The 21,368-nt window shown below is 38.0% G+C and overlaps 1 protein-coding gene across 1 annotated transcript in view; it reads left to right on the top strand.

Moving 5' to 3' along the window:
- Positions 1-4,946: 4,946 nt before the first annotated feature.
- LOC146002802 (uncharacterized) overlaps positions 4,947-21,368 on the top strand; it is a 44,792-nt gene continuing 28,370 nt past the window's right edge. Inside the window, exon 1 of the mRNA XM_083140753.1 lies at positions 4,947-5,214. Within this exon, the coding sequence (XP_082996879.1) occupies positions 5,089-5,214 (126 nt within the window). The 5' untranslated portion in view covers positions 4,947-5,088. The remainder of the gene's footprint in view (positions 5,215-21,368) is intronic.

The raw sequence follows: 21,368 nt of genomic DNA, 5'->3' as shown, positions 1-21,368 counted from the left end.
GTCGTCAACACACTGCCAAGTGGCTGAAATAGACACTGGGAGTTCGGTTTGGATTTTCCTCAGTATATACTGTCAATACAAAGATCCAATTATCCCGTTCCTCAACGTTATGGAACAAATAATTGATTGCTACTCAACAAATCAGATACTCATAGCAATTGACAGAAATGCCAAATCAAAATTATGGCACAGTAAGACAACTGATGATAAGGGTCGACTAATGGAGGACAGTATCGCATTAAAAGACTTAATAATATTAAACAGAGAATCAAACATACCTACGTTTAAGAATAGACAGGGTGCAGAATCTAATATTGATATCAGTATAACAAATCGAAAAGGAGCAGTAAATAATATAGACTGGAAGATTTTTGATAATGAGACTGTAAGCGATCATAATCTCATTAGAATAACAATACAAAATAAAGGTCGTAAAAAGCGGAACACACAATACCATAGAGTAAACTGGATGAAGACAGACTGGGCAAATATAAGAAGACACATAAGTTCAGAATTGCCCCGGAAGGAATTAACGAACTTGGAAGAAGGAATCAAAGAACTCTATAAAGTAATGGATTTCATCTTAAAAATGGAAGTAGCAAAAATTAAGATTGGAAACCGCAAAAACACTAACATGTGGCCTGATTACTTGTTAAAAAGAAGACAAACAACCAGAAAACTAAGGAAATCATATCAACAGGCGAAGACATTCCGAGATAAGCAGTTTTTCCTAGAGAAATATAGGGACTCCAAGTGGAGGTATAATAACTTGCTAAAACAACATAAGCAGAAATCCTGGGCGAACTTTGTTAAAAGAGAATTGGCTCGAGATCCGTGGAGTTTTCCTTATAGGATGGTGACTGGCAAGTTAAAGCAATCAATAATACTCAACAATTAAGAAAGAAAATGGTGAGTATACTAAAGATTGGGAGGAAACGGTGAGTTACCTCATGGAACACCTTCTTCCATTGGATTATCCCCAAGATGATAATGATATACAAGCTGAAATAAGAAGCAGAAGAAGAAATCAAATATATACATCAAAGACTCTTTTGTTACCCTTTACGTTTGAGGAGGTGGCTTCTGTTATAGATAAATTAAAGCCGAAGAAAGCGTCTGGGCCGGATGCAGTCCCGAATGAATTGGTTAAGATTTCTAAGAATGAGATATCGTATCATCTTCAACAGATCTACAACCTATGTTTAATAAAGGGTGTCTTTCCAGAATGCTGGAAAGAAGCCAATCTAACCCTAATACTGAAGAATAAAAATAAAGATCGAACTGACGTCAAATCCTATAGACCAATATGCCTGCTGGACACTTTTGGGAAGATCCTAGAAAAACTACTGCTTAAAAGGATAGAGGAAAGAGAGCTCCTCAGAGGCACACCACAAAGGCAATATGGATTTAGCAGAGGACTGTCAACGGAGGATGCTATTAACCATGTTAAGAGAACAGTCCATGAATCCACGTACAAGTACGTACTTGGAATAGCTGCTGATATAAAAGGAGCTTTTGACAACGTATGGTGGCCCTTTACACTCGCTACATTGAGGGAACTTGATCTCCCAACAGCTCTTTATAACGTGATCAGTGATTATCTAAATAACAGAGGGGTCAACTACGTTTGGCAGGATCAGTGTGTCCATCGTGAAGTCAATAAAGGATGTCCCCAGGGCTCCGTATTAGGCCCCAAGTTATGGAACATCACCATAGAACCGCTGCTGGAAGAACTGAATGAGAATCCCTTGTCCATTGGAGCAATTGCTTACGCAGATGATCTGATGATCATGGTAGGCGCCAACAATAGAAGAGAACTGGAACTAAAGGCTATGAATCTTTTGACACAGTTAGATGCTTGGTGTTGCAAGGCAAAACTTACCATTGCAACTCATAAAACTCTCTCAGTATTACTAAAGGGGAAGCTTATGAGATCTCCTAGTGTAAAACTTAATGGTAGACCAATTCGGAATGTTAAGTCCCTTAAATACCTAGGAGTATATATTGACTCCGGTTTAAGATTTAGATCGCACGTTGACTATGTTATAGAAAAAGCAAAGACGGAGTTACATCGAACGTTGAGCATGGGGAATACAGTCTTCAAGGTTCCTTTTCATATCGCATTGATTTATTATAAAGCGATTTTTCTCTCAATTATAACATACGCTGCCAGCACCTGGGCTAATATAGCTTTTGAAGAACGGGTGAAGTCCAAACTTAGATCAGCGCAGCGCAACGTCCTTCTTCGGATCTTGGGAGGTTTTAAAACCACTCCAACTCTCTCACTTATTGCGATTGCTGGGGTCCTTCCCCTGGACATTGAGGTACAGCAGGCGGCTACCAAGTATTGGATTACCAAAGGAACGGGACAGAACTTCCTTGCGAACCATCATATTAATATTATGAGGAAGCAAGAGGTTAAAGCCTTCTTCGCAAATAGGTGGGAGCACGAATGGAGTCAAGATGCTTCAATACGTACTAGGAATTTCATAACGACCATTGGTAAGAGGAACAAGTGGGTATACTTTAAACCATCCAAAGGTCTCACACACTTTATAACAGGGCATGGGCCCTTTAAAATGTATCTCAGGAGATTCAACCTGAGAAATAGCGACACCTGTGATAACTGTGGCGAATTGGACACACCCGAACATAAGGTGCTAAAGTGTAAGGAACACGCCTCAAGATATGTGAGTGAACTTAGACGTAACCTAGGCCAGTTCAATAAGGAGACAATTTTTGACAGCCAAATTAAGTTTAATATTCTAAATAAACTATCTGCTGAAATTTCATATATGGAAGAACTTAATTATAGTGTCAGATCCTCGTCGCAACAAAATGAAGTTTCGTCTGTTCCTACATATGTGAGAACAATCAATACAAGATCAATGACAAGGAGATCACTCAGGACAGAATCCCCTGAACAGTGTTACACTAGATTTTATGAAGGTCCCTCTTGCATAAACAGACGGAAATTTTATATTACGTCAAGTAGATCAAAGTGAAATCGGTGGGTGCCGGACTATTTGGCCCCGAGACAATAACGGAACTAAGTGATCTTAAGTGATAAGTCTGAATTGGAAGAACTGTATGCAAAGTGCTCTTAGATTGAGGCTCGTGTGAGTGTGGAATTGCCAACTTGGCTCTAGACCCTTTTGAAGATTTAACCGGATAAAACTTCGAGGGATTCAAGTGCTGTATTAGAACGGAAGAAGTTTGAATGAATGTCATGGACAAAGACAACTTAAGAACTTAGAACTCCCTTGTTGGGAACTATTCTTCCCTTGGAAATTCCCTCAGGGAAGCCGAAGGTGAAAGGATAAGGAATTTTATCATATCATCTATTCAAGAAGTCCGACTTCCAAACATCTTCCACTGCCTTGAAGAGTAGGGAGTAGATTGAAAATGAAGAAGAAATTATGGAACCCTCAAGAGTTAAGGTTACACCAAGAAGCCAGATTGAATCCACAGCCGAATGATCCATCCAGAGCTCCAATGCCAATGGTGCATTAGGGCTCCCTGTGTGCCACCCAGGTTAGAAGGAAGTTACCAGAAGCCAAGAAGCCACCAGAAGCCAGGATGACTACAAGACTGGAACTTCCCATACTTCGGGAAAGTCCTTCCTTGGTTAATTCCCTTGTTTTTCGGGAAGCTTTAGGTCCAAGGACCTGTAATGCATATATATTATCTATTTATCTGTACACTGTTATTTTCTTGTATATATTTATATCTTGTATTTTACATAATCTATCATATTATTATATTATAATATTTTCTCTATTACAGTGTATCTAATATATATTAGATTACACAGTCAAATAAATTTAGAAGACTTAACACTTAGTCTAAGGACTAATTTAGTAAATACTTATTACATTTTGAACATCTTAACTTACTGCTTATTTTCTTTTCATTCATATATTCTCTTTCTGAGTTCTAACTAATTAGTACATACACCTTGGTTTATAACATAGGTATCAAGGTATAGAACCCACTCTCCTTTCCCTGTCCTCACCTATTTACCAAGCTGTAAATCTCTTTACCTGCATAATGAATAACCTCTTTCTGATTTCCATAATCCATTATTGGGACGAAACCGCTCTCAGGAAAAAAAGAAAGAAAAACTAAGCTCGATATGCAAACAACGAAGAAAAAAAAACTGAGAGAGAAGGTGAGGTTGTGAGAGAGGCGAGAGGAGGTTGGAGGACCTCGTCCCTCAACGTCCCAAATCCTGTCGCCTATCTGTTGTTCGCACAATTAGCAGCGAACGCTTGTCAATAGACTGAAGCACATTTTTCCAGGGTGTAGTTTTTAAAATTGTTGTAAAAAAAATTGAGAGGAAATGTCCATTTAATGCTTCGTTCTGAGTACAGCTTCACGTTTGTTAGAGTACCTGGAATTCACATCGCATTTGCAATATTTAAAAATAATGCGTAATTTAAACGTTTTCTACCGTACCAGTCATGACAACATGCTGCTATTTTGTACTACTTCTGAATGTAAACAAAGATTTATCCTACTTAGAGCGGCCATATTGGAAGCGACACTAGCGCTCAGGCGATAGTTTTAATCGCGAATTTTCGCAAGTGTTGGGTGAAGAGTGGAGTTGAACTGCAACTGGTGGTTGGCTGACCAAGCAACTATTCAATATTCTGTGACGTTTTAGGTGCGTCTGTGCACGAATGTGTAAAGACACTATACATTATCGCACAACGCCAGACAACCTGAGCAACCTTGTGCTGTGACCTCAGAAGTGCAAATCGTACGTTGTTAGTTGTGGTCCCTTTAGCATAAATATACATTAGATGTGTTATATATGCTAATAGATCTAATCCTAACAAGCCTAACATAATCTTAGGCACATAGCGTAACACTGAAATATGTGTACGGATGACGTCAGAACGCGCTGTTGCTCCTGCGTTGTGCAATAAGGGATACCCTATAAAGCCTTCAAAGAACGAGTTGGAAACTTTCATCAAAAATCATATATAGTAATACCCTCTTCAGTAAAGCATATGTGAGAGAAAGTAACAGTGAATTAGTGATGAACAGTAACTACATTTAGTGCTGAATTAGTTTAATGAAATAATGGCTTATTCGAAATGTTTTTTCTGTTCTGAAGCAAGTAGTTCAAATGCTGGTATAAGTGTTCTCAAAGGGGAAGAAAATGGAATTCAAGTTCTAAGGAAAATTAAGAGTTGCCTTGGCGTATGGGTAAGAATCATATAAACTATGTAGATCTCTCCCTCCTCCTCTCTCGCTCTGTCTCACGCATGAATACATACGTAGCTTATCACAGTCTCTGTAGTAAAGTAGTTGATTTTTATAGTGGTTAGTAACATTTCAACTGCAGCAGGGACCTTTGACCCGTTGCAACCCCTCGAGAACTACATGGTTTTTTTTTAATCAACAGATTTCAATGTTTTATATAATATAAAAGTGGTTCCAGCATTAGTAGAACACAAATAGCGAAGATATTTTATCCCAAAGTATTGTCCATGAAACTACTTACGGAAATGAGTTTCTGTAGCATTTTGAAAGTTCGTGGAGGTCTGCACAACAAGAAATAAGCACTTTTGATATAATAAACTTGCATTTTGTGCAAACCAGAAACATTATGCCGTTGTTTCCATTATGTACCTGCAGATGGCGCGAGCGTCGAAAGTCACGCTGTCTCGCCAGTGTTTCCAAACGTGCCTTTTCTTACTTGAATTTTTTTTAACTATGCTTACGTAACCTAACCTTGCCGGAAATGGTCCGTGAGGCTATCGTGAATGGTTTTTGGGCTATCCGTCAATGGTTTGTGATGACACAATGAACACGAAATTAGATATTTTTTTGGTTAAGAAGGTTGAAACACTGCATACCCACTCCAAATCGACAAAATACAAGCACAATGCGCTATGAGCCACAGCTGTGCGTGCCATATTGTATGTTCCGCAATGGAAGAAAGGACCCAAAAGAATTACTCTTAAGGGTACTATTATCATATGAGGGAAACACCTACGAATCATATATTTCAGACTTCTTTACATTGCTAACGTGTTATTTTCGAATGTGGAACATTTCCTAAAGTGAAATAATTCATATCAATGTCTATTTCTTAGATTTACGAGTACTTACTCTTACTTGTTGTGGTGAAAATTTACAGTAGTAACTCCACCGGAAGTACCTGCCGCCATTTTGAAAATCACGTCATCATTCCAAACTCTCATCATAACCAATCAAAAACGAACCGCCATATTGAAAATACAAAATTAACAATTTCCGAACACAAAAACGATTTACTCCTTTTAACACACAGTAAAATCAAATTGGAACCACACCAGTAAACACGAGGAGGAAACACGCCAATAAACTCAAGGAAGAAATGCGCCTTAAAAATGAAAATGTAACCACGCCAGTAAACACGAGAGAAAAAGACGCCACTAAACACAAGGAGGAACGACAAAAAAATAAATGATTTACCCCTTTCAACACACAGTAAAATAAAATTGGAACCACACCAGTAAACACGAGGAGGAAACACGCCAATAAACACAAGGAAGAAATTCGCCTTAAAAATGAAAATGGAACCACACCAGTAAACACGAAAGAGAAAGACACCACTAAACACAAGTTGGACGACGCCAGTAAACACAAAGGGGAACGACACCAGTAAACACAAGGGGGAACGACACCAGTAAACCCAAGGGGGAACCACTAAACACAAGAATAAACCACTCCAATAAAAACTTTCAATTAAAAAATCTTCATTTATACTACTGTTGGGGGCTCCGCCCCCAAACCCCCGAACCAATCCAAATCACTAAATCTAAATTTCTATGAGTACCCGAATTTAAAACTAAACGAAAACTAAAAAATTTACATTACAACCACAAATTACCTACTCCAAAATAAAAAGAAATCAAACTTACCTTACTAATCACAATTAGCTGGAACATAAACTGGTGAAAATTTACAGTAGTTTCACCAAATTCAACGTCCGCGGACGTAGAAGCCGAGGCCATACCAACAGGACCCACCAGTAAAACACGCTCAACCGGCAACTGATAACAAACTACTACACAATCTGTGACTACACACCAAGCACTAGCTAATTGAACATCACCAGAGCCACCTACCATCAACTTACTAAAATAAACATACGCTCGCTGACTTACCACATACAAACCACAACTTCCGGTGGATACACGGCAGTAAAGTTTAACCCTTGTTGTTTCGAATCTGTAACACATTATGGCCGTGATAGCGTACTGGTTTAGGGGGCGTTCTGAGAGTGTTTTGTCGATTTATGCAGTGTTGCAACCTCGTTCACCGGAAAATATCTACTTTCGTGCCCGGATTTGAAATTATGCTAATACGTCGCAAACCATTGACGTTAGCCCAAAAAACCATTCACGTTAGCCCCAAAAACAATTTTCCGTAAGGTTAGGTTAGGTTAAGTTAGGTTAGGCAAGCATAGTTAAAAAAAAAAAATTATTAAAAATACTCGACACGTCATGTTCTAGTGAAAACACGGCGAGGCTGAAACATTAGCTACGGGTTTGCATCATCTTAACACACGGAACATTGCACTCTCGTGCAGGAAGCGAATGGCGGGAGCCGAAACAGCGTGTCGGACAGAGATTTCCGCAGAAAACAACACGCATTCACATTAAAATGGATCAAATCTACATTCAAGAACTTCCACAACGCTAAAGAAAATGATTTCCGTAAGTACTTTCTCCTGTAAATTTGAAGGAATCCGTTTCCCTCATACGATAATGTTACCCTCTTAAGGTTAAAAATCGAAGTTATTTTTGTGTAAAAATCATAATGGCACCTTCGACTATGTTCCGCAATACACAATTGGTAAGTACGAACCATTTGAAAGTGAAAATATCTGATAGAAATGTGTCTCCGATATAACAGTCATTTACCGTAAAAGGAAGCTTTTATGCTTTACTACTTTCACTCTTTTTTTCTGTAAAAATTCCGGTAAATATTTACTATCACATAAAGATATTTCTTCATTTTTTACAGAAGAAACTACTTACGGTAATAAGTTCCTGTAGCATTGTCTAACATCTGGAAGGTGTTTTCTGTCATGTGGGAATGTATCATAGCGGAAATTCATGTTTTTTGGTGAAAATTAATAGCCTTTGGCACGTACACCTTTGTAGATGGTCGTGCTTGTGTTTTGTCGATGTTCATTGGGTATGCAGTGTTTCCAACCTTCTGTGTTTCGAACCAAAAACACAAATATAGTTAAAATCCGTTGAACCATTCACAATAGCCCCAAGAAACATTACGTAAGGTTAGGTTAGGCAAACATAGTTATACGAATTTTAACTATGTTTGAGTATCCTAACTAAACCTAACCTAACCTTATGTAATGTGTCTTGGGGCTATCATCAATGGTTCAACGCATTTTAACTATGTATTTTTTGGCTTAAGAAGGTTGGAAACACTGCATACCCAATGAAAATCGACAAAAAACGAGCACGACGCTCAATGATCTACGAAGGTGTACGTGCCATATTGTGTCTTACGGAAGCGAGAAAACGAAAAGAAAGAAGTACTTGTAATGTGAAAAATTGAAATTGCTTTCATCTAAAAAAAACGTAAATACACCTTAAAGAATGTTCCACGAAGCAGATAGGTAAGTACGAATGTTCAAAATGACGAAACAAAGAAGATAGTAAATTTTTACCAAAATTCCTAAGCAGCAGCAAAAGCAACACTCCTAACATAATATTGTGAAATTACTATCGCCACTAAAAATAACTCTCCTAATCTAACAACCATTTCCAACATGAATGATAATATATAATTTTGCAAAGTACTAACAAAAAAAGTCAAATTGTTATCGCCACCAAACCTAACCTAACCTAACAACCATTTCAAATTAAATGAATATATATATATATATATATATACACTGCTCAAAATAATTAGGGGATCAGGCAAAAATAAGAAGGGGATCAGACCAGATATCAAAACTCATGTAGGCATACTAATACCAGATCCTTTATTTCATTCTGAGATTAGTTACAGTAAGATATGCTGTCATGATACCTGATGTTAGTGACATTAATGACATGTGATGCTATATGACAATTAGAGCATCAGTAGAAAAGCACAAAAACAGACACAAACACTACAGCAACTCTCCTCAAGTACAGTGTATGGTCTCCCCTAATGACCAACACTGCTGCACACCTGGGTGGCATGGTATCGGTGAGCTGTTGGGGGATACGTCATCACTATGCCAGAAGGGCAATTTCCAGCTCTGCACAAGTTGTGGGATTCGCTGATCGAGATGCAACTTGTCGGCCTGGTGCATCCCAGATGTGCTCGATTGGATTTAAGTCTGGAGAGCAAGCTGGCCAGGGCAGACGCTCGATACCCTCCTGGTTCAGCATGTCGTCCACCAACCCAGCTCGGTGTGGACGAGCATTGTCATCCATGAAACGGAAAGAATCACCAATGGCACCAGCGTAAGGCACGACATAAGGTCGGAGGATCTCGTCTCTATACCTTCGAACTGTCAAGGTGCCATCGCGGATGATGTGCAGGTCCAAATGTCCACCAATACTGATTCCTGCCCACGCCATCAGTCCACCGCCACCATATCGGGAGCGTTCGTGCACAAAAGCTGGGTTGTTTAGTGTTCCGCTTTCCCTCCAGATGAGAACACGACGACTGTCAGGTTCCACGCTGAATCGCGATTCATCAGAGAACAGAACGGACCTCCATTCGGCATGTCCCCAACCACGATGTTTCTCCGCCCAGTTTCTATGGGCTATACGGTGTTGTAACGTTAATGGAACACACACCGTGGGCCTAAGTGCATAGAGGCCACCTTCATGAAGACTATTACGGACAGTTTGAAATGACACTCTGCGTCCCGTTGCTGTTTGCCAGGCACGTTGCAGTAGCGTTGTATTCTGCTCCCTGTTCCGACGGGCTGTGATTAAGAGATAACGGTCCTCCCTCGATGTTGTTGCTCGTGGACGACCTTGTCCTTGTCTTCTGCAAACACTTCCTGTTGTTTCAAAACGATTCCATAGTCTGGAAATCACACTTTGCGACACTCCAATGGCGTGTGCTACCTGGCGTTGTGACTGCCCAGCTTCAATCCTTCCTATGGCTCTCCAAGCCATAGCTTCCGGTAAATAACGTTGGTGCGGCATTGCCTTTCTCACCTGAACCTTTGCCTTCCCCATCTGAACTGTATCGCTAACCAGAGACGAATAGCATACAACTCCACCACGCACACAGTCCTCCCCTCTACCCTTTGATATCACCAGTGCAATGGTTACGTCATGTTTAAGGCACTGGAACTTTTGTTTAAGGGGCTTTAGCAGCTGATTGCAGCTCATACAGGTGCTGACAATATATCCTGTCTGACCACCTACTTATTTTTGCCTGATCCCCTAATTATTTTGAGCAGTGTGTGTGTATATATATATATATATATATATATATATATATATATATATATATATATATATACATACAGGGAGGTTATTTCAGTCGTTCACCGCCAGCGTGACGGCCGTTCCGCGGACTCTTCATGCAACAGGTCCTGGCAAATTGCGTTCAGGAAGTCCGTAACAGAAACCGCTTGTTTTGTAATGTTTCCACTTTTCACAATTACAGTTACAATTACAATTGAAATAAGCACGTACCTTGTCGCACGGATGCAGGAAAAGGTGTCCTCCCAAATACAAATATTTCCGGCACCTTATTTCTGACATCTAATCTTAGATTAGACATCGCTACTTTATCCTCAGTTGACAGAAAGGGAAGACAGCATCCCGGCGCATAAAGCAAACCGAAAGCGTAAAATGATATTTAAAAGTAATAATAATGATGATCACTAACCTCCTGTGTTATAAGAGATGTTGAAAATGACTTCCTTCAACAGCAATACAACACGTTTCTTAGGTTCAAGAGATCCTGTCTATCGTAATCCCTGACCACTTTTCTGCAAGAATTCGTTTTCACGTAATTATCGTACATAAAAACTCTCTGTTCAAGACTATATTTGTTTAACGACATAAGTAATGAATGAATAACAATTAACACACAATAAAGCACTGGCTGAGTAAGCACATTACAATAACACAGTATAAGCAACACGCGTACTGATAAATGAACAGAATTGAACATGAACGTACACTGACGTCTGGTAGCCGACAGTGTTGCTAACCATTTTTCGGCAATGTCCCTACAGACGTAGTCAAAATGTCCCTACAACTGACCAAATGTCCCTACGCCAAGTAAAGTGACTAAAAAAAAAAACCTCATGAGCATGCAAACAGAAGATAAAATATACACATTTACTTACCAAATCTTTCTGCTCGGTGCTTCCACAATTAATGAAGGAGCGAATTTACAATACAGGACCTCTCCCCGATTTTTTGTAATATTTCGCATACTCACTAATTGAGGCCTCCTAATCACGAATTTGAAGTTAAAATTTGGGGGGTCACGTGTAGAAATTGCAAAATAAGTGACATTGAGTGGTCCGCGATCGGCACGATTGCTTATTATTTACCGGAAGATTTTGTGTTTCCAATACTTAAAAAACGAAATATACATTCCTGATATTACTACGACCCCAAATTTTAACTATGTTTGCCTATCCTAACCTAACCTAACCGTACCTGAATGGTTCGTGGGGCTATCCGTCAATGGTTTGTTGGGCTACCCGTGCATGTTTTTTTCGAGCCCAAATTTTAACTATGTTTGCCTAACCTAACTTAACCTAAACTTACGGAGAATGGTCAGTGGGGCTATTCCTGAATGGTTTTGCGGTAATTGTGATTACGAACCGATAAAAAATATTATTTTCGTAGCACTTTAACGGCAAACGTTCATCATCGAAGACGCCATTTTCGTATCCTGTAATTTTATGATTGATGTACTGTTGCCAAATTTACCTGTAATCAAATCAGTTCTTCTACATCGTGATTGTCGCTGTCACATGTAAGCACGTTCTTTGGGCAATATACTGAAATCCATAAGTTTATTAATTAGCCCACAGCCATCCTCCTGCACACTCCACCTAACAATCTGTACAACATTAACAACTTTTTTACTGTTCTCTTCCGCCATTCTTACACGATCCATGCTCTCCAAGTATGAAATCAACAGTGTGGCAACGCTGTAGACAGCGTAACTAATTTTAATTTGTTCATATCAACAAATATGGCTACCATACTTGTATACGGAGAATCATTGCGAGAATTGAAAAGCTTATTTTACAACTTCTACACGTTAATGAACATTTTTCCCCCTCACCCCAACATGTTAACTTGAGATAAATAATCACGAATAATTATTTCGTGAGTATAAGACGTAGCATAGAAATTACAGAAGGGTCCGGTATTGTAAATTCTTGCCTTAATGAATAATAGGGGTGTGCTGGACAGAATTTTTTGGGTCGGGACGGGATCGGGACGGTAATTTTTTTAAATCCCGACATTCGGGACTGAAAAATTTGCAATTTCCCGACCAAGTCGGAAAATTTTCTGGACGGGAAATGTTCGAAATTTCCCGAAGCACTGGAAATCTCGAATTTTACAAGTAATTTTCACTTTAAGTGATTGTTTTTGCATTTCTAGAATAAAAACTTACAACTTTCGATAAGTTCCAGAAACTTACAAGGCAGAAAACGTCGAGAATTAACGACTTTTTAAAGTAAAGAATCCAGCACACCCCTAATGAATAACGTTGAGTCGTTTACTGTTGATTATGTTATTTGAAGTCATACATGCTGCTGCTGTGAAGAGATAGATGTTGGTTGGTGATGCTGTATTTCCTGCATTCTTTAACAATTTTGGTCCCATTTTATTTCCCTTTTTTGTTTTTGTATCACTTAACATTGAAAATATTCTTTCCGTTTCCGCGTTAGAATGCGGCAATGTTAGCACTATTTTCGCGAGAGTGGAAATGTTTTCAAAAAGGAACTTGCCTTGAAAGTTTTTGGTAACCGATAACATGTTCCAAAATTCTGATGGAGATCTGTTAGTTAGTTCTTTTTTCTCCTCCTCGCTAAAGTATCCAGATAAACTAATTCATAAAATGTAATTTACCAAGATTGAAAAAAGTACCTACGTTTTCCCTCATTTGGCAAAATCTGTCCCTACGTTCCTACGCGGGCGAAATTTAGTGAAAAGTCCCTATGCGTAGGGACATGTCCCTACGGTTGGCATCACTGCCGACACGTGCAGTATGAAGCGCCCTCTCGCGGCTGACAACTCACCCAACCCCCGATAAGCTGCAGGCGCTGTCGCGACAACTGAGAATAAAGTAGCGATGACTAATCTAAGATTAGATGTCAGAAATAAGGTGCCAGAAATATTTGTATTTGGGAGGACACCTTTTCCTGCATCCGTGCGACAAGGTACGTGCTTATTTCAATTGTAATTGTAACTGTAATTGTGAAAAGTGGAAACATTACAAAACAAGCGGTTTCTGTTACGGACTTCCTGAACGCAATTTGCCGGGACCTGTTGCATGAAGAGTCCGCGGAACGGCCGTCACTCTGGCGCTGAACGACTGAAATAACCTCCCTGTATATATATATATATATTTATTAGTTACTGTCGGAGATGTACAAAGGGAAACTGTACAAGATCACAGAAATATAATTGAAAAAATGCATGTCAGACACAGTTTCATATTTGCAATAGATGTTCTGGTCAGATTGGAGAAGTTCAACTTATTTTTGGAACATCTAAAAAAGAATTGCACCAATGTCACTCACTTTCTGCTCACTGCCGTGTTTTCAACTTCATCCCGACATTCCTGCAATATCGTCTGCTGCCCTTGACATGTTTCTTATCAGTCACTAAACCAGTGGTTCCCAAAGTATGCATTGTGGTTCCCTGGGGCACCATGGATGACTTGCAGGTGCGCCGAGAAATTTTCTAATATTTTCACTGAAATGACACTTATTCCAATGTATCTGCTTATTTAGTACTTTTTATGTGTAAAATGTTTCTGTATTTGAAATGTGTGTTTATTTTTCAACTTAGGGCAAGTAACGTAACCACACTAACTGAGCATTGCAAGTGTTAGATAGGTCTATATTCTGACTTGGGTGCCGTGGAATAATCTTGAAACACTAAGGATGCTGCAGAAAAATCTTGAAATGCTAAGGGTGTCATGAAACAAAAAAGTTTGGGAACTCCTGCACTCATGGAAATAAATCTCCGGCTCCCGAACCAAAAATGTAATAATCTTGAATATATAACACTGCCAAATTTTGGTTCATAAGCAGTTGTCATACTGGAGACGCATGCCTACCATCCAAACCAAAGCCAAGTACCATGTGACATGAAGGTCTCACTCATTGCACCAAACTCAAACACCTTCTTGGTCAAGTGCTGTATTTTGTCTTGTGGAAATAAGGTGCTTGACAAGAAGGTGTTTTGAGTTTGGTGCAATGAGTCATACCAGTGAATATTATGCACTGAAACATCATCTGCAGTATATCTCACTGCTCCCCCCCCCCACGTCATATCAGGATTGCCAATCTCCGATACTTTGAGTACCACCCCAAGATAAAAACCACAAACATAATGTAACAATGAGTCAAATTTCCTTCACATTTATTTGTCATTCTTCTGTCTAGTCATAACTTTCAATAGCAACATCTTTCGATAAAAACACTACAAAAGCAATGCATAATACATAATTCCGTAGATTTAGTTCATACCACAGGCAGTATCATACAATGTATTACAATGAAAATGATGTAGTAAATTGTACTACCAATAAAATTTCATTATTCCACTATAATACATCTCCAAGAGCTAAAAACTATATAAATTGTTTGTATGGGACATATTCTTCGTATATCACATAAATTCTTTTAGTTTCTTGTGGGGGATGGAGGGTTAAGGGTACTCGGCAGCAGTCAATAACATAAATAATTATGCACACATGTGGGTGACGATTTGAAATGTTTAATGATAGGGAGTATAGGGCTGAGCTGATACCGAAGTATCGGCACCAGTGAGAATCGGTTGATTTTCTTTAACTGATACCATCCGATACCAAAGATTTTCAGTGGCTAGAAGAGCAGGCAAAAGCAACATCTCGTCTCAACATTTGTCCTTTTTTAAAAAGTTTGTTCACCCTACCTTGTGACAGATTGGGAAACCAGCACATGAAACACTGGATAATACCCCACTCTCCTGGGAAACAGATGGCAAGTTCAAAGGCATGGGTAAGTGAAAGCTGAAACAAACGTGATCATGAAGGCATGTATCTGTTTAGTTAACGCTGTGGGAAATAAACCATTCATTGCCAATTCTTGCTTGAAACTCGTGGTGGTGAGATAGGTGGATGTTTTTAAACCACCCGCCCTGCTAAAGCTGGGTCAGGTAGTTGTGGAGTTCTTGGAAAAGAGGGATGAAGGTCACTGTGAAATTAGTTTTGTTTTATCTACGTTCAAGGGGGAAGGGGATTCAGCAATTTATTCTTGTCCTCTTCCCTTCTGTGTCAGTCTTTTGTGTGACTGCAGGTATCGGCCAATGAGGGTTATTTATTTCCGCAGAGATTAGATTGGGAACATACGGCTTTGAATGACAGTACTAAGAAAGATTGAGTTTTTGTTTCAAGTCCACTTTAGTCACAGATATGCTAATTGGGACTAGATCTACATTTTAAAGTGGGACCCGAACCACTATGTGCCTCCACTGAGTATTGAACCTGGGATCTATTGATTACAAGGGAGACCCCTGTAAAGATTTATGTACACCACTACTTAACAATAATGTACCTAAAATATTTATCAGGAACTTTACTTTCCATGAAATGGACATCATTCTTTTTGTTTGTCAGTAAATATTCCATTTTTTCTTTTTTGACATTAATTGCCTTGCCATGACAGTTGTTTTTACACAAATTTTAGCAGTTGTAACTACAAGTAAGGTAGATGATGACTATTTGCTGTTTTATCTCTGATTTTATAGCATGTTTTTACTATTTATGTAATAATAATATTTTTTTTAGTCTAGAAACAAAGAACAAAATAGGTATTAGCATTGTCTTTCCTCCGTTTCTTAGTCCATACACATCTGAGAAATTAAGTACTAATTAATTAATTTACGTATTATTACAAATGGACCTATAAATATATTAACATATTAAATAGAAACACTTTTATTATGATATTTCTGAGACACTTGGCTCGTACTGGCTCTCAAAATATATTTCTAGATACGTGCCTAGTGATGTGACGAGTTAGTATGACTCGGTAACTTGCCTTTTTTTATTTTATACTGGAATTATAGAAGTATTGGCATTGGTATCGGTGGGAATCGGTCATGGTATTGGTATCAGTGTCGGCAAATGGTGTTATCGGCTCAGCTCTAAAGGAGTATTAAGAAGTGTCATAGTACAGTGCTCCTCAACTGCTGGCCTGTGGCAGCAATTACACCAGGAAGTAAGAGTTTCTTCTGGCAATTACCAAATCTATTTATTGATGTTGGTTTGAGGGATCTACACAATTTCATTTGATCTAGTGGTGAACAATTAATTTAAATCTAATTTTAAATTATCAAGCCTGAACACAATTGAACTATGACTTTCTGATTATGGCATAATTTATCTATTAATACTTAATTTCAAGGGCATATTAGTTAATGTGTATTTTTAAAAAAATATAAATTTATTTGAGTAAAATTGATGAAATCAGGGCATCAGCTTTTAAAAGAAAGCAATTAACTTTACTGTGATGCTGATCACATCACCTCCAAAATGGCCACGATTGAGATTGTGTGGGGCCCTACAACCACCTCCAGTAAATGGGCCTGCATGGATACATGGTAGATACATGATGCATGGTACAATGCTACTTTACTTACTTTACCATGGTTTCACAAACTTCAGGGGTGATAATAATCATGATGCCCACTTCAATTTTGCAACCTTTATTGGCCAAAAGATGGAAGAAAATGAACAACTGGCTCTTCACAGATGAAGCAACTTTTCATGTCCAGGGTGGAGTAAATAAACACAACTGCATTATTTGGTCCAAGGAAAATCCTCATGTCTCCTACAAGCTGGAAAGGGCAAGTCCAGAAGTTAAAGTGTATGGACCACTTTTCTTTTCTGAGAACACAATACGTCATATTCCTCACTTAGGCATGTTGCAGTTGTTTCTACTGCCCCAACTCCAACAAGACAACAACTTGAACATTGTGTTTCAATTAGATGGTGTATCCCGTCACTGGGCACAAGTGGTTCATGGATTTCTTGATCAACATTTGAATCGTCATTGGTGTAGCCATGGGTGACCAATTGCTTGACCTCCCAACTCCCCAGATTTAACCCCTCAAGACTTCTTTGTCTTGGGTTTTGTTAAAGACACTGTCTATTCACAGAAACCCACAGACATTGATGATTTGAAACTCAAAATCACAAAGGCTTTCGACAGAATCACCCCAGAGATGTTACACCAAACGTGGAATGTATTGAATCACCATTATGAGTTGTTCAGAGTTCACAATGGAGGCCATGTAGAAAACTGAAAACTGTACCAAACTGTTAGTAGCGTATAAAAATAAAAACTTCCACCATTCAGTCTTTTGTATACAATATTTCAGGGAATTACCATTTGACCAAAGAAAAATTCACATTGATTTTATTTTATCCATACCCAAATGGATCACCCGGTATAATATTTGCTTAATTTCACCCAGAAATAAAGTTCCTTAATTGAATCGAGTTGAATAATGCATAACTTGCTGAACACAAGATAGCTGACTTTTAAATCTGCTTCATGCTATTTTTGTTATCAGTTTTTCACAGATGTGTTTTCCATTATTTTTCTGTATGTTGCATGTATAAATATTTCTTCTGTACATCAACCATGCAAAGTTATAAGTCTATCATTGGTTTTGCCCAAATGACATCTCTAGGATGTGTGTCTACTATGAAAATTTAAGTTCAAAACATCTGATTTTATGGCTGTTCCCTTGGTCAAAACATTGGAAACCCTCCATTTGTACACCAAACCCTTCCCAAACATGCACTATATTTCAAAAAATTTCATTGCCATTTTTCTCCCCTGGCAGTCATGGCAGTAGTGTACCTGAAAACTGAATTTATATTGATTTTCTAGACTGAATCACAAACGAGTTAATGTTGTTTAATTTATCAAAAGAGGTCTATTATAACCTGAGTAGAAAGTTCTCACATTTTTGTCAACATGCTCTTGATCTTGAATTTCTCACACTTTTGAAATAATTAATCTAAATAAGTTAACTAAAATATTCTATTCTGTTGCTTGGGTGCCTTAAAGAGCATCTAGGAAGGAAGTAATTCAAGACAGATGAAGTACTGAAGAAGGCTCTGAAGTGACTATTGCAGCAGCCCAGTTCAGGGAATGTGATTTCAGAAGGGTGGGCATTTCATTTTAGAGGCAATGAATTAATATTAATTTATTGTCATTAAGCTTGTACAGCAATAGACAACGTCAAGAAACGAAATACACATGAATACATGGTAAAATAATATTAAGTTATAACCCCTTTTATACTATTTGTTGTTTCCTTTCTTTTTTAAAAATGTTGCACCAAGATACAATATTTTTACTTTCAAAAAATGTGTGAAGTGAGTAAAATAACATGGCAACTAACCAGTCATACGCATACAGCTTATGTTTAAATATATTCACAGGCATATTTGTCACATCTGGAGGTAGCTAGCTTATTAAATAGTCTTAATACTTGAGCTTAATAACTTTCCAAAGATTTAGAAAATAGCGTAGGAGTGTATATATTGTCTAATTTGAAGTTGTGACAAATTTTTCTGTATGTACATTGGCACAGTATAATTATATAGATTATCACAATCTTACATTTTAAGTTAAGGAACAGTGGCTTACAGTGAACTAATTTGTGAGAGTTGGTAATTATTCTCATGGCTTTCTTCTACAATATTAACATTTCTTGTACATAACTGCAGTTCCCCCAAAGTAAAATTCCATATGAAATAATGCTTTGAAAGATAGCAAGGTAAACTGATCTTTATATTTTTCAGGTACATGACTTTTTAAATTCCTTAACAAGTATATAACCCTGGAGGGCTTGACAGTTATGTATTTAATATGTTATGTATGTTAGTTTATTATCAATGGTAATACCTAAAAAATGCATATTGGCCAAACTATTATCTATTGGGGTGTTTCAAGGACTGAAAAACATGTGTTGAGTTTTACTTTTCTTCAGCAGAAAAACATTAGTTCTGATTCACATTGAAGATTGAGACGAATATTTTCAGTTATGGCTTTGAGAGTGTTAAAGTCGGAGCTGGCATTGAAGATAGTAGTATCATCTGCATATAGTATTGTGTGAGCAGTGACACAAAATTGTAGATTATTTAAAAGCAAACAATAAAGGTCAAAGGGTCAAACCTTTTTGTATGCTGCATTTGACCTCTCCATTCTTATGCAGACAATTTGCCTATGCTTCTGAAGGGATGAATGAATAAGTTTGAGGTCTATACCACCAATGCCATAGCATGGCATTTTTATTAAGAGTGAAGGTATTCTACACAATCAAAAGCCCTGCTCAGGTCACAGAAAGTGCTTAGTTTTGAAAGCCTTAACTACATTTTTGACTAAAGAGTCTATGGCATCAACAGTTGTCTTACCCTTCCTGAAACCAAACTGTGATTCACAAATTAAATTATTGTGGTCCAAGTAATTGCATAACTGAGAATACATAATTGATTCTGAAACATTTGAAAGAACTGGATTAGTGAGATAGGAAGGTAGCTGGCTAAATATTTTTGTCACTTTTTTTTATGAATTGGGGCAACCCTTGATAGTTTCAATGCATTTGGGAAGGTTCCTTCCCTAAGACATTTATTTATACAAAAGGTCAGTGGAAAAACGATTCAATCTGACTTTTTTCATGAGATTAATGGATAAATCATAAATATCTGCACTATCTGAAGATTTCAGCTTATTTACATCTCTGGAATTATATCAGAAAAATATAATTTTATTTCAGAAAGTCTTATGCTATGCTGCTCGAGTAGGTTAGAAACAGTTTCAGATGGTCGTTAATTGTTGTTAGGGATTTCCTCAACAGAATTAATACAAAATGCCGTAGAGCTTACAACTCTGCACTGTAAAAAGACATGTGAAGAAACAGCAATATGAGGCCATGGATGTTCCCAACGTAATATATTCCGGAGGTAAAATAGTCCCCCATTCGGATCTCTGGGCAGGGACTACTTTGGGAGGTCCCTGGACTAAGGATAAGATTGTACATTAGGAATAAGGATATTAAATTAGGCACCTGGAATGTTATGAGCCTTTACCAGCCTGGGGCATTTCAGTGTGCAGTTAATGAGATAGTTAAGTATAAATTAGATGTAGTAGCTGTCCAGGAAGATAGGTGGCCAGGAGAAGGGAATTGTAAAACTAAAAATTATACTTTTTCTATGGTGGCACTGAAAATAATAATTTTGGAACAAGCTTTTGCATAAATAATCGAATTATCTCGGCTCTTAAAACAGTAGAATTTATTAATGATAGGATATCATATGCAGTTTTACAGGGTAGGTGGTGTAAAATTATTTTAATAAACATACATGCACCAACGGAAGATAAAGATGATGTTTATGCAGAGTTAAAACAGGACTTTGATAAATTTTCTCAGTATGATATGAACATTCTGTTAGGTGACTGTAATGCACAGATTGGCAAAGAAGAGACATTTAAACCCACGATTGGTAAAGAAAGTCTTCATGAATTAAGTAATGATAATGGTATAAGATTGATTACTTTTGCAACCTCAAAGATTTAATTGTGAAAAGTACCACTTTTAAACATAAAGATATCCATAAATATACCTGGTCTTCTCCAGATGGTAAAACTCATAATCAGATAGATCATATTCTCATTGATAAGAGAAGGCATACTAGAGTTGACGAGCTGTATCTTTCCGGGTGGCCTTGGCTACTCCACGCAGAGTGTGAAAGAGATATGTTTATGTAGTTGCCACCTACTCGCCCTTTGGGTGGTCGACAGCAAGGACAGAATGCAAGGTAATGACGTGCAGCCGCTAGCTCCTCCCCCTTGCTACTGCGAGCCAGGCTTGGGCAGGGTTCACCCGCAAAGATACAGCTCGTCCACTCTAGTATAATTGACGTTCGTACACGTAGAGGTGCTGACTGTGCCAGTGATCATTATTTAGTAATTGCTAAATTAAGACAAAGACTCGCAGTGATAAATCATAAGCAACAAAATCTAAAAGTTATAAAATTCAATACAGGAAAATTTGCTGATGAAAGAATTAATTAAGAAAGTAAAATTCGTGTGGGTATTAATGTGTCTTGACAAATTTACA

Source organism: Lepisma saccharinum, chromosome 19 (genome assembly GCF_977018435.1).
Source record: "Lepisma saccharinum chromosome 19, izLepSacc3.1, whole genome shotgun sequence".
Lineage (NCBI taxonomy): Eukaryota > Metazoa > Arthropoda > Insecta > Zygentoma > Lepismatidae > Lepisma > Lepisma saccharinum.
Note: the sequence above shows the minus strand (reverse complement) of the source record. Positions and strands in the feature narration are given on the sequence as shown.